Source organism: Stegostoma tigrinum, chromosome 6 (genome assembly GCF_030684315.1).
Source record: "Stegostoma tigrinum isolate sSteTig4 chromosome 6, sSteTig4.hap1, whole genome shotgun sequence".
Lineage (NCBI taxonomy): Eukaryota > Metazoa > Chordata > Chondrichthyes > Orectolobiformes > Stegostomatidae > Stegostoma > Stegostoma tigrinum.
In genome coordinates, this window is record NC_081359.1 from 69,946,758 (window position 1) to 69,960,282 (window position 13,525).

The 13,525-nt window shown below is 40.3% G+C and overlaps 1 protein-coding gene across 3 annotated transcripts in view; it reads left to right on the forward strand.

Annotated features, from left to right (window-relative positions):
- elmod1 (ELMO/CED-12 domain containing 1) overlaps window positions 1-13,525 on the forward strand; it is a 68,208-nt gene that overhangs the window by 23,958 nt on the left and 30,725 nt on the right. For all 3 annotated transcript variants that reach the window (XM_048532740.2, XM_059646633.1, XM_048532739.2), the window contains 4 exons: window positions 1,901-1,998; window positions 4,289-4,418; window positions 11,989-12,122; window positions 12,233-12,301. In XM_048532740.2, the coding sequence (XP_048388697.1) occupies window positions 1,901-1,998; window positions 4,289-4,418; window positions 11,989-12,122; window positions 12,233-12,301 (431 nt within the window). The remainder of the gene's footprint in view (window positions 1-1,900; window positions 1,999-4,288; window positions 4,419-11,988; window positions 12,123-12,232; window positions 12,302-13,525) is intronic.

Genomic DNA, 13,525 nt, shown 5'->3' on the forward strand with positions numbered 1-13,525 from the left:
GACAGTGAGCAAGAATGGCAATTATATATCCAAGTTAGGACAGTGAGTGGCTTGGAAGGAAACTTGAAGGTGGTGGTGATCCCATGTATCCACTGCTCATGTCCTTCTAACTGCAAGTGGTCACAGGTTTGGAAGTCGCTCTCTGAGGATCTTTGGTGAATTTCTGCAGTGCATCTTGTAGATAGTACACATGCTGCTACTGAGCGTTGGTGTCGGAGGGAGTGGATGCGGAGCCAGTGGACAGCTTTGTTCCGGATGTTGTCAAGGTTCTTAAGTGTTTTTGGAGCTGCATTCATCCAGGCAAGTGGGGAAGATTCCATCACACTCCTGACTTGTGCCTTGTAGATTGTGAACAGGCTTTAAGTAATCAGGAAATGAAGAACTCGCTGCAGCATTCCTAACCTCTGACCTGCTGTTGTAGCTACTATGTTTATGTGGTTAGAGATAATGGGAACTGCAGATGCTGGAGATTCCAAGATAATAAAATGTGAGGCTGGATGAACACAGCAGGCCAAGCAGCATCTCAGGAGCACAAAAGCTGACGTTTCGGGCCTAGACCCTTCATCAGAGAGGATGTTTATGTGGTTAGTCCAGTTGAGTTGCTTTTCAATGATAAACCCCAGAACGTTGATAGGGGTGGGATTCAGGAATAGCATCACGATTGAATGCCAAGGGGTGGTGGTTAGATTGTCTGTCTCTTATTGGCAATGGTCATAGCCTGGCATTGAATGAAATGCAGTTAAATTTATCAATCCTACCTCGTCATCTGCCTAGCTCTTGCCTGCCTTGACTATTTGTCTTGCTCCTCTTCTCAATTGTACTGGCCTCAGGTACCTATTTTCTCTCTTTCTCTGGGTACCCTTCCCTTCTTTTCCACCCCCCCCCCCCCCCCGCCACCCTTTTTACTAGTTTCAAGCCTTCTGAGCAGCACTAGCAAATATCCCCACCTAGGTATTGGTCCTGTTCCAATTCAGGTGCAACCCATCCTTCGCATACAGGTCACTTCTACCCTAGAAAATATTCCAATAATCTAAACATGTGAATCCCTGCCCCATTCACCAGGTTCTCGGCCACGTATTCATCTACTCTGTCTTCCTTTCCTTTTCTCATTGGCTATTACTAGGAGTAATCCAGATATTACTACCCTTGAGGACCTACTTCTTAACATCCTGCCTAATTCCCTATACTCTCCCTTCAGAACCTCGTCCTGTTCTCTTCCAATGCCGATGTTCACGCTGCCTCCTTATTGTCACCCTTTGATAATATTCTGCATTCTCTCCAAGACATCCTGTGCCTTGGCACCAGGGAGGCAACACTCCACTCTGTCTCATTGTCAGCCGCAGAAACATCTATCTGTGCTCCTGACTAGACAGTCCCCTATCACAGTTGACTGCATGGAACCTGACATACGCCTCGTTACAGTAGACCCAGTCTTAGCACTGACAGCCAAGTTTCTGGTACCACATTGCCCTGAGGGTCATCATGCCCTACATTTTCTAAAACAGCGCACATGTTTGAGGTGGGGCTAGCCACAGGAGAATCTTGCACTACCTGCCTACCTTTCTGAACTTTCCTAGAGGTAACTCATCTCCCTGACTGTATCTGAGGTTTTTCTATCTTCCTGAAACTGCCATCCATCACCACCCCAGTTCCCCCGCCTCCCTTCTTCCCGCATAGTCATATTTAATTCTATTCTATTAGTCAAATCTTCATTTACAACCAATGTGAGCAGGCAGTATAAACATTAATTTTGAAAAGTCATTCAATTTTGATATTTGTGCCTCACTAAAATCAGTAAATGCACCATGACATCATCTAATATAGATTGCTTAAATCAATTTTGAACTATTTTCTAGTTGACTAATAGTTTATGTCTTATTGTTCTCTTTCTTTCTGGCAGCTACTCCAATCTGCTGTGGTAACCCATGTAGACGATATCGAAAGGACTGTTGATAACATCATGCGACTGAAAAAAATTAATCCTGATACCAATCCACAGTAATGGAATTTAAAACTTATACTGTACATTTTCAATGGTTTTTTAGCAGTGTCATGGGAGTAGTAGGGAAGTCTTACTGCAACTGTACAAGGTGCTGGTGAGAGTACATTTGGAGTACTGTGAACAGTTTTAGACTTATTTTAGCAAAGACATAATTTCACATGAGGCAATTCAAAGAAGGTTTACTAAGGTGATCCCTGGTATGGAGGGACTGTTTCATGGGCAAAGATTAAGCAGGTTGGCACGCTGTTCGATTTAGAAGAATGAGATTAATTTCATTGAAATATATAGGGTTCTGAAGGGTTCACAAGGTAAATGCTGAGAGGATGTTTCCCCTCATGGGCGAGTCTAGGACCAGAAGGCATAGTCCCACAGTTAAGGACACCAGTTTAAGACTGAGGTGAGGAGGAATTTCTTTGATGAAAGTCAAGAGCCTTGGAACTCATTGCTACGGAGCCACAGGGACAGAATGCTTGTGTATAATTAAGGATGAAAGAGATTCTTGATGAGTAGGGCAATCAAGGGATACAGGAAAGTGGGAATGAGGAATGTCAGACCAGTCATGATCCTGATGAACAGTGGAGCAGAGTCAAGGAACCAAATGACCTACTGCTGCTTCTGTTTCTTACGGTTTTTAGATTCACATGCATAATATACACAATCCTCCTACACACAGTTCCTAGCAATTGCTCTTTCAATATTACTTTTCCTGAAAGTGGATCTGTCCCAAACTGAATTTCATAGCATAATTATTCAAAACTGAACGTGAAAATTTGCTGCGTATGGCAGTCTTCAATTTGCAAGTGATTTTTGAGGCTTATGCCAATTTTTAGATTAGATTAGATTAGCTTCCCTACAGTGTGGAAACAGGCCCTTCAGCCCAACAAGTCCATACCGCCACTTGAAGCATCCCACCCAGACCCATCCTGCTATAACCCACACTCCCCTGAACACTATGGGCAATTTAGCATGGCCAGTCCACCTAACCTGCACGTCTTTGGACTGTGGGAGGAAACCGGAGCACCCGGAGGAAACCCACACAGACACAGGGAGAATGTGCAAACTCCACACAGACAGTCACCCGAGGCTGGAATCGAACCCGGGTCCCTAGTGCTGTGAGGCTGTAGTGCTAACCACTGAGCCACCGTGCCGCCTGTTTTCATGTGTATGTAGTAAATCTGTTTACTGTGAAATGATGCAATTTCAATCTTACAAAATGAATGGTTACCAGAAGAAGGTAGTGGTGGCCTTGAAGGGGCAGATGTTTTCCCATCGTTCCAAATTAGGATGAGACTTTTTTTTCAAAATACTGTGATAAATCACATGTTAAACATTAAACCTTTATAGTTTCAAGAGCAATATTGTATTCGTCAATCCCATGTCATTGTATGTAGACAATCAAAACCAATTTAAATTTTCATATTCAAATAGTGTCGCACGTTGGGGAAATTGGAGGAGGCATTTGGGAAGATGAGAGTGGGTGGAGGAGAGAAGAGAGAAAGAAGGAGGAAGAGAAAAAAGGGAACAAGGAGAGAAGTGGAAAGGAAAAAAGGGAGTAATGAATTTATTGTTCTATTATTATAAACAGATGAATAGAATATATCTGTATGTACTAATTTATCCAATTATTATAAGCTTTTCCAATCATTCACTATTTGAGGCCAAGTCTAATTAACTTTTAAAAGTGTCAGTTGACTCTGTGCTACCAGCTTCAGTGACTTAAGATAAATATTAAAGGACATCACAAGCCTCCAAACTGGCTCCTGTGCCAGTGATGTCTTTTACCACATGTGCATGTTTATAGGAGTCTCAAGTTAGCTATTGGGACAGGAACTGTGGTTGAACATGTTTACTCTTGCAATCAAAGCCACATAAACGTTTGGCTTCATTTTAATCTCACTCTCCTGTCAGATCCTGTATCTCTGCTTCAACAGCACGAAGGGGTAAATTTACCTACAGTGAATTTTGATACATTTGAGGAACTGATTCAGGATTGTCCTCATTTATGATAGACAAGAAATTATGAGGAGGGAGCTAAAATCTTTAATCAAGATCTCACTGCCATGATGACAAAGCGATTGAGGCCACTGAAGGCAGTTGCGTCGCACGTAAGATGCATGTTTGTGATCTCGTGATATAATTGGTGGCACAAAGTAGTATTAACATAAAGCTAGAGGGAATATTGCACTGATTGTTGCCAAGCCATGACAAAGGAAATGAATAGTACATGTAAATAGTATTTGTTTCTCAATATTAAATGAACTGAAACTCCTAATTTATTCTGTCCAGGTTTGGGATTTCTCTGCAAGCCTGTCTCCTACAGATTGTAGGATATAGGAGATTGATTGCAGAAGTTGAAAAACTCCGCAGAGATCAGTATGATTCAGAAAATCCACACCATGAAGAAACTCTGTTGAAGGTCAGTGTATGGAGACACTGCCTATTTTGCTTTAATATTTCCTTTCCTCTGCCATACAGTGCCATTCCTTTCAATATTAGCCACATGAAATGTGCTTTTTAAAGTCTTTTTATGTTCCTAATTCTAATTTTTCGCAGACACTGAAGCAGTCCATGTTCAAATGTGACAAGATCTGGCCAATATCCAGGCTTGGGCTGACAAGTGGCAAGTAATATTCATGCCACACAAATGCCTGGCAATGACCATCTCCAATAAGAGACAATCTAATCACTGTGACTTGATAGTCAATGGTGTTGTCATACTGAATTCCCCATGATCAACATTCTGGGGGTTTACCATTGACCAGAAACTCAACTGAACTTGCCACTTAAATACAGTGGCTGCAAGAGCAGGTCAAAGGCTTTGAGTACTGAGGGAGTAACTCACTTCCTGACTCCACAAAGCCTGTTCATCATTTACAAGGAGTGTGATGGAATATTCTTCCCGAGCCTGGATTGGTGTGACTCCAACAACCATCAAGAAGCTTGACGCCATCCAGGTCAAAGTAGCCTGCTTAATTGGCACCACATCTACAAATATCCACTCCCTCCTGTCTCCATTATGCAACAATGGGTACTGTATACAGGATGCATGGCAGAAATTTGCCAGAGATCCTTAGGTAGCACCAGCTAGTCCCATGATCACCTGCACCTAGAAGGACAAGGGCAACGGGATATGTGGGAATGCCACCATCTGCAAGGTCCCCTCTAAGCTACTCACCATCCTGATTTAGAAGTATATCGATATTCCTTCATTGTCACTGGGTCAAAATCCTGGAATTTCCCCCTCAACTGGGATTGTGGGTCTACCTGCAACATGTGGACTGCAGCAATTAAAGAGGCCACTCATCACCATCTTCTCGAGGGCAACTCTGGATGGGCAAGAAATGCTGGCCAGCCAGTGATACCCATGTCACATGAGTGATTTTTTTTTAAAAAATCCTCTGGTTCCCTGTTTTGTAAATCATCTGAGTATCGTTGTGCCATAAAATAATTACAGCACTGGAGGAGACCAACAGCCTGTGATATATATATATCTCAGCAAGAAAAGTCACTCGTGCCAATCTTGCCTCTTTTCTGCTGTAGTCCTCTTTCTTTTTCCTTTTATGATCTAATTCTCTTTTGAAAGCTGCAATTGAATCTGCATATATGTTCCCAGGCTGTGGATTCCAGATCCTGACCCATGCTGCATAAAGCTTTTCCTCATGCCACCTTATTTTATCAATAACCTTAAATTGTTGACCTCTAGTTCTCGATTCCTCCACCAGAGGGAATTCTTTTTATCCCCTACCTTTTCTGTTCAGACCCAAATTGATCTTGAATGCCTCTATCAAATTTCCTGTCAACTTTCCTCATTTCCAAGGAAATTAATGTACACTTCTCTGATCTATCTTCAGAACTGAAGATTTTCATGCGATTTTCTTATGCATATTCATGTCTTTCGTAGGTAACATTGAATCCCTACAGTGTGTAAACAAGCCATTCAGCCCAACAAATCCACACCAACTCCAAAGAGCATCCCACCCAGATCCCTGTAACCCTACATTTCCCATGGCTAATCTACCTAACCTACACATCCCTGGACATTATAGGTAATTTAGCATGGCCAATTCACCTGGGAGGAAACCAGAGCACCAGAAGGAAATCCACGCAGACACCGGGAGAATGTGCAAATTTCATACAGACAGTCAGCCAATCCTGGAATTGAACCGAGGTCCCTGGTGCTGTGAGGCAGCAGTGCTAACCACTGAGCCATCGTGTAACCCAGGTACAGTATGGTACCTAGAATGGCACAAAGTCCCAGTAAAGGCCAGTCTGTTATAGGGGTCTATGATAACTTCCTTACCTTTGTACTTAATACCTACTTTAAGTTCTGGATCATGTACATTTCATTAACCATGTTCTGAATCTGTCTGTGTGATTTGTACACATCTATTTCCAGGTCCCTCTTTTCATACACACTCTTTAGAATTGAATTTCTTTTTAACTTTTACTTTTTTTCATTCTTTCTGTGGATGTGGAAGTTGTTGGTTAGGTCAGCACTAGTCCATACCTAAAGACCCTCCAGGTGATCTGGTGACCTCCTGGCACCTCCAGAAGGAGGTGCATCAACCATACTGTTGGGGAGAGAGTGCCAGGATTTTGACTGTGACATTGGAGGAACACTATATGACTTGAAATCAGATTGGTATGCAATTTAAACGACAACTTGCAAGTCATGGTATCCCCATGTGTCTACTGTTCTTGTCCATCCAAATGTAGAGGTCCTGGATTTGGAAAGTGAAAGGAGCCCTGGTGAGTTGTTGGAGTGAATCTTTCAGGTGATATACACTACTGATACATCGCATCATTGGTGCCAGAAGTGAACGTATGTCTGTACAGCGTAAGGAGTGCTGGGCTTTGGGGAGTCAAGAGGAGAGTTACAAACCGCAGAATTCCCAGCCTTTGTTCCCCTTTGTTTTGTACACAGGTACAACTTTTACACGTTTCTGTGGCACCACGCATGTACGCACAGAGAAATAGAAAATTATGATCAGTGCCTTTGCAATTTCAACTCTTATCTTCCTGTCATACTTGAGATTTGATCCTGGTGACTTATCAACTTGGCATACAGCCAGTGTATCTGATACCTTCTCTTTTCAATTTTTAACTAATCAGTCATCTCCTCTTTTGCTATGACTTTGGCATAATCTTTTTCCTGAGCAAATATAGTTGCCTTAGTCAACCCTATTCCTCTTTTTACCATTGTTTTACATTGTATAAAATCATAGAACCCGACAGTTTGGCCCATCAAGTCAGCACTGACTCTCAGAAGAACATCCCACACAGACCCAGTGCCCCACTTCGCCACCACCCCAGTAAGCTGATCTACCATGGCTAATCCACTTAACCTACACATCCCTGGACACTACAGAGCAATTTAGCATGGCCAATCCAACTAACCCTGCACAACTTTCCCTGGTGCCATGAGGCAGTAGTGTTAACCACTATGACACCTTGCTGTCCAATTCAAGGTATTTCAGAGTCAATTTTCCAGTTTCTCACAACTTTGCCAAGTCATTCCAATGGCTTTCACTGACTTAATAGCAGTACGATCTCCTATGAAAGGACTATTATAAGTAGACAAAATCTGTACCACCATCTAGAGAAGTCCCTTGACTAAACATTGCAGTGGTCCTAGAGAACCTTGCTGCAGTTTTTGGCAATGTTTTCAGTAACAAGAAAAATTGGAGCCAATTTAGATGACTTATTGTGTATATATAGAATGAATGATATTTTGCAAATTGAACGATTTGCTTTCTTTAAATAAAAACATTTGCATGAAAATCTCTTAGTGGAAATGTACAAAAGTTGCTTTATTAACAAGTGGTTATGCATGAGCACTATTTAGCTAAGCATTTTTGGTTTTAAAACCTAGTTATTTATTAATTTTTAAACATTTAATAACAAGTCATGTAGTTGTGGCAAGGGATGAAAGTTGTAAAATTACTACTTAAATACACGATTTAGTGGAGATAAGTAAACTGCCAGGTGTCTAACCCATTGTACATTTGACATGGTGTAGAAATACTTAATATGTTCCTTTTCCTGTTATCAGGGAGCTGAATTACACTCTCAAAAATAAACTTTTTAGAAAAACACAAAAGTAGTCAATCACTACACTTAACTGATCTGTTGTGAAATCTTTTGTTATCTCAATGTTTGTGTTGCTCCAAAGTAATCAACTTCTCGATGATGTTACTTTTTATATTCAATCACGGGATGAGGGCATCACTGGCCAAGCAGCATTTATTGCCCATGGATAATTGCCCAGAGGACAGTTAAGAGTCTGCACTGTTGCTGTGTGTCTGGAATCACATGTAGGCCAGACCAGGGAAGGGTGGCAATTTCCTTCCCTAAAGTAAATTAGTGAACCAGATGGGTTTTTCCAATAGTAGATTCATGGTCATGGTTAGACAATTAATTCCAGATTTTTTTTTGAATTCAAATTCCACCATCTGCCATGGCAGGTTTCAAACACTGGGTTATCTGGGTCTCTGGAATAACAGTCCAGCAATAATACCATGAGGCCATTGCCTCCCCTTATACAATTCAGTTGTGCCATTGAGCATAGCGACTGTCCTGTGATGGTGAATACCTGGACAATAAAGTTCATGTGTTGAAGATTCAAAAAACCTTTTTTCTCATCAGCACTGGATCTGAGATAAGTGGATATGCCTGTGGAATACTTAGGATTACCTTTTAATATCATACTTTTTTTATTTGCTTCTCCTATTTGTTTTTTGTTCAATTTCCCTATGAACCACTTTCCATTAAAATAACTTGTCTATACTGGAAAGACTTAAGGTCTGTCAGTATTCATGGAAGGAGAGTGTGTGTCCAGTTCAGAATTTTCCAACGGCACTAAAATAAAAGTAACAAGTGTTAAGTGCAGACAAGGGAGAGAGGGAAGAATAAAATAGAAGGACAATGATAAAGTGAGAGAATTTTCATGACTAAAGGGATATGATGTCAAGTAAAATGAAAGTAATGATCCAGCATTGGAAAAAAAAGAAAGACCTGAAAGAGATAAAAATGGGGAAGATAGAATTGTCACCAAAATTCATTTCCAAAAAAAGTGAGCAGAAGGAAAATGAAAGCTTCTGGACCTCCTGAGAGCCTGAGGAATTTTCTGTGTTCATTCATTCATTTCCCAGCATGTGTCAAACATTGTTATTGTAGCCTGTAAGGAACTTTTGCTAAATGACAATAAATTTGTATGTTAAACTCTGCAAGTTTCATGTTAGATTTTGCATCCGTTTCTTAGATTAATTGATTTTTTTTCCTTTTCTAAAACCTCCACGTTTCTGGCATGCTCCTGGTCTCTCTTTTACACTGAATTAAAGGTATTTATGACTTTGTTTTTTTTAGAAAAGAGGATGCTTTTAGAAGTTTTATGATCACAGAATAGAATGTCGAATTTACGTTGCAATATGGTTCTGGACCAGAAATCTTCTCTTAAAGAGAACAAATTTTGAGAATCCTGGTACTTGAAAATGATGCCACAAGATTCTACAGTTTTGAACAAACAACAGTAAACTTTACTACATAATGTTGGAAAAGAAAAGCAGCCTTCAATACTTATATCTTAACATCCAGAATACATATTGACACAGACAGCGGTAACAGTACAATCTGTGATCAAATACTCTAGAGACCTCACAAAATAGTGTGTTTGGTCAAAATGGACCTCATGGGTTCTTCAGCAACTCACCCCCCAAACACTGGCGACACTATGGGTCATCATATCTCATCAAAATTTTATGAGGGATTCCAGTTTTTTTCTGTTTTGAATGTAGCTTCAGAACGCCTTCAAAAGCTACTCTATCATGGTCTGTCTCAATAATATCTTCTGCCCCTGTCCTTCCATGTGGTAAAGGTTGTGGGTTTGGAAGATGCTGTAGAATGAACCTTGGTGAGTTTCAGCCAGGCATCTTTTAGATGGTTCACACTACTGTCACTGTAAATCAGTGATGATGGATGGGTGCGAGTCAAGTGAATGACTTTGCCCTGGACGTTGTCAAGCTTCTTGTGTTGTTGGACCTGCACCCATCTACGAAAATAGAGAATGTAAGTGTCAAACAAGAAGTGATTCAAACATAGCAGAATTTCTAACCTTTAATCTGTTGTAACCATTGCATTTAAATGGCTTGACCAGTCCAGGATCTCGTCAATAGTAACCCTAGGATCATTGATGGTGGGGCATTTGATGACAATGGTAAGATCGCCTCTTGAAGATTGTCATTGCCTTGTGCATTGAGGCATGGATGTTACTTGGTGCTTATCAGCCCAAGCGTGAATGTTGTCAGGCTTGTTACATATGGAGACAAGCTATATCAGAATTTGAGGAATCCTGAATGTTGTGCAAACATCTCCAGTTCTATTGGATCTTAAGGTACAGGAGCAGAATTGGGCCATTCGACTTATTGAGTTTACTCTGCCATTCAATGAGATCATGGCTAATCTGATAATCTTCAACTCTACTTTGCTGTTTCTTTCCCCATAGCCCATGGTGACCTTACTGGTCAAAAAATCAGCCTTGAATATACTTAATGATCCAGCCTGTACTGCTGTCTTTCCAATAAATAATTACATAGATTTACTAGTCTCTGAGAGAAATTCCTCCTTATCTCTGCCTAAAACGCTGTTGTACCTCCAAAACCTTACTTAATGTATGACATCTTTTCAAACACATTCTGAAAAGCTAAGTATGGTGCATCCACCACCTTCCCTTTTATCTGTCTTGCTTGCTGCCACCTCAAAGAAATGTAATATATTTGGTAGGCATGATTTCCCATTCATAAAGCCACACTGACTCTGCTTGATCATAGTAAGTATTTGGAAATGCTCTTTCATATCCTGAATGTTATTGATGAAGCAACTGAAAATAGTTAGGTCTAGGAAATTACAATGTCTCATGGACCATCTTGTGGCGCAGCAGTAGTATCCTTACCCTGTGTCTAGAGGCCTGGGTTCAAGTCCCACCTGCTGCAGACGTGTGTAATAACATCTCTGAGCAGGTTGATCAGGAAAAATAGATTAATAAAACCTTCTTACAGTACCTCATGAGTGCCTAGTTCTGAGTTGCTTGATCTGTTTGAAGTCAAACATACAGCATAGTGGTAGTGCAAGATGATTAGATATCATTGTATTAAAATGTACTTTTATTTTGGCATGGTTTGTTAGCAACTTATTCAAACGGCACTGCTTCCATTTGAGCTCAGTTATTGTGCATGCTTTAAGAATTGTGGTGAAACTGCAAATGCTCATTTTTTAAAAATCATCCTGCCATTTCACTTGCCACCTCTCCAGACACCCTCACTCCTCTCTATACTATTTCTCACTCTTTCTCAGTCTTTGCTCGCTAGACTTTTCCTAACTTGTTCCTGGTTGCAACTTCCCTTTCTTAGCCCCAACTACGGCTCGTCATTTCCATCTCCTGTGAGCAAGAGCTTGGAGGAAGGAGGTGGGAGGGAAGCAGCAAGAGGGTTGAGAGCAGGAGGAACTGAGTAGCTCAGGAGAGGTAATCAGTGAACAATGGAAGGTTGAAGAATGAAATGGCGAGAAAATCAAAAATTGGGAGGAAGGAAACAGGGGAAGCAGTGAGCTGGAATGTTAAGAGTGACAAACACTGAAGCAATTGAAGCTAGAAACATGGTTTGCTGAAAGCAGATAGCATTGAGAGAGGGATGCAAGAGTAAGTGAATAAGAGTCATCGGTTAGAAAAGTGATGTTGAACTAGTTACTTTCAATAAGTTTTTAATGTGTAAAAATAATGCAGGTCTGGGAAACAGCCCACCCTTGTATGCTTTCCTGCAGGGAAGTGATTAACAACTGTGTTTTTGACACATTAGGACTATTAAACCAGTGTTAGCTGTATTTTCTGCCATGCAGACACTAATAATAGTTTAAATTCACTTTTTCTCTTTTATGTGGTATGTTCATCTTGCAGTATTAATTTAAGTTTTTTTTCTTCTCTATGAATCTGTCAGCTGTGGACTTTCCTCCGGCCTGATGTAACATTGAGTGGTCGAATTAGCAAGCAATGGTGTGAAATAGGTTTCCAAGGTGAAGACCCAAAGACTGACTTCAGAGGAATGGGGATGTTGGGGCTTTATAACTTAGTGTAAGTATAAATTATAAGCTATAGTTTTTTCTTAAAAAAAATCTGGTTCATCCCTTCACCTGCTTAATGTATGAATTATGTAAATAATATAAATGTCCTTTTTTGTTCAGCTTTTTTGCAGAACATGACAATACAACTGCACGCCAAGTTCTTTTTGATTCTCACCAACCAAAGTACAGGTAACTCGTTCATATTTGGTCATATATTTTATTTAGCATTATGTTGACATTACCCTGTGGGTGAAAATTTAATCACCTCCTTAAGTAGACTTCTTTTTATTTTAAAGCTATCATTGACCATGCACTTGTAACAATGTTTAAATTCATTTGAGCCCTACGTATTATAATTAAAACACAGTAAAAGGTTCTTTTTATTAGAGTGCAAAGTTCATATTATTGAAGGTCATCTGCAAATAAAAGCCTCTTGGAATATATCACTGAAACACAAAGAACTGGACTTAAGAATATGAAAAGCACATTTGTTAAAATGTCATGTATGAAGTACAGAAATGGTTATATGTGTTTGATTTATTATACCTAACTCCAAGTGGAAGATAAAAGATGTAATTTTCAACAGCATATGTTATCTGGAAAATCTAAATTAATTTACAGATGAAGTGATCGACTTCCTAAATAACACGTATATTACTAATGTTCATTTACGCAACATTGACATGTTCAGTTACACCAATGTAACTTCACTCTTGAACCATTCATTAAAAAATCACAAACAAAATCACATTATTTAGGGATACCAATGCTGAAATGATGATACGAAGATAGGTGGAGATGATACGAAGATAGGTGGACAGGCAGGTAGTACTGAGGAGGTAGGGAGCATGCAGGAAGATTTAGACAGTTTAGGAGAGTGGTCCAGAAAATGGCTGATGAAATTCAATGTGAGCAAATGTGAGGTTTTGCACTTTGGAAAAAAGAATACAGGCATGGACTATTTTCTAAATGGTGAGAAAATTTGCAATGCAGAAGTACAAAGGGATCTGGGAGTGTTGGTCCAGGATTCTCTAAAGGTTAACTTGCAGGTAGAGTCCGTGATTAAGAAAGCGAATGTAAAGTTGTCGTTTATCTCATGAGGGTTGGAATATAAAAGCAGTGATGTGCTTCTGAGACATTATAAAGCCCTAGTTAGGCCCCATTTAGAATATTGTGTCCAGTTTTGGGCCCCACATCTCAGGAAGGACATACTGGCGCTGGAGCGTGTCCAGTGGTGATTCACACGGATGATCCCTGGAATGGTAGGTTTAACATATGGTGAATGCCGAAGGATCCTGGGATTGTATTCATTAGAGTTTAGAAAATTGAGGGGAGATCAAATAGAAACGTACAAGATAATGTATGGCTTAGAAAGGGTGGACGCTGGGAAGTTGTTTCTGTTAGGCGGGGAGA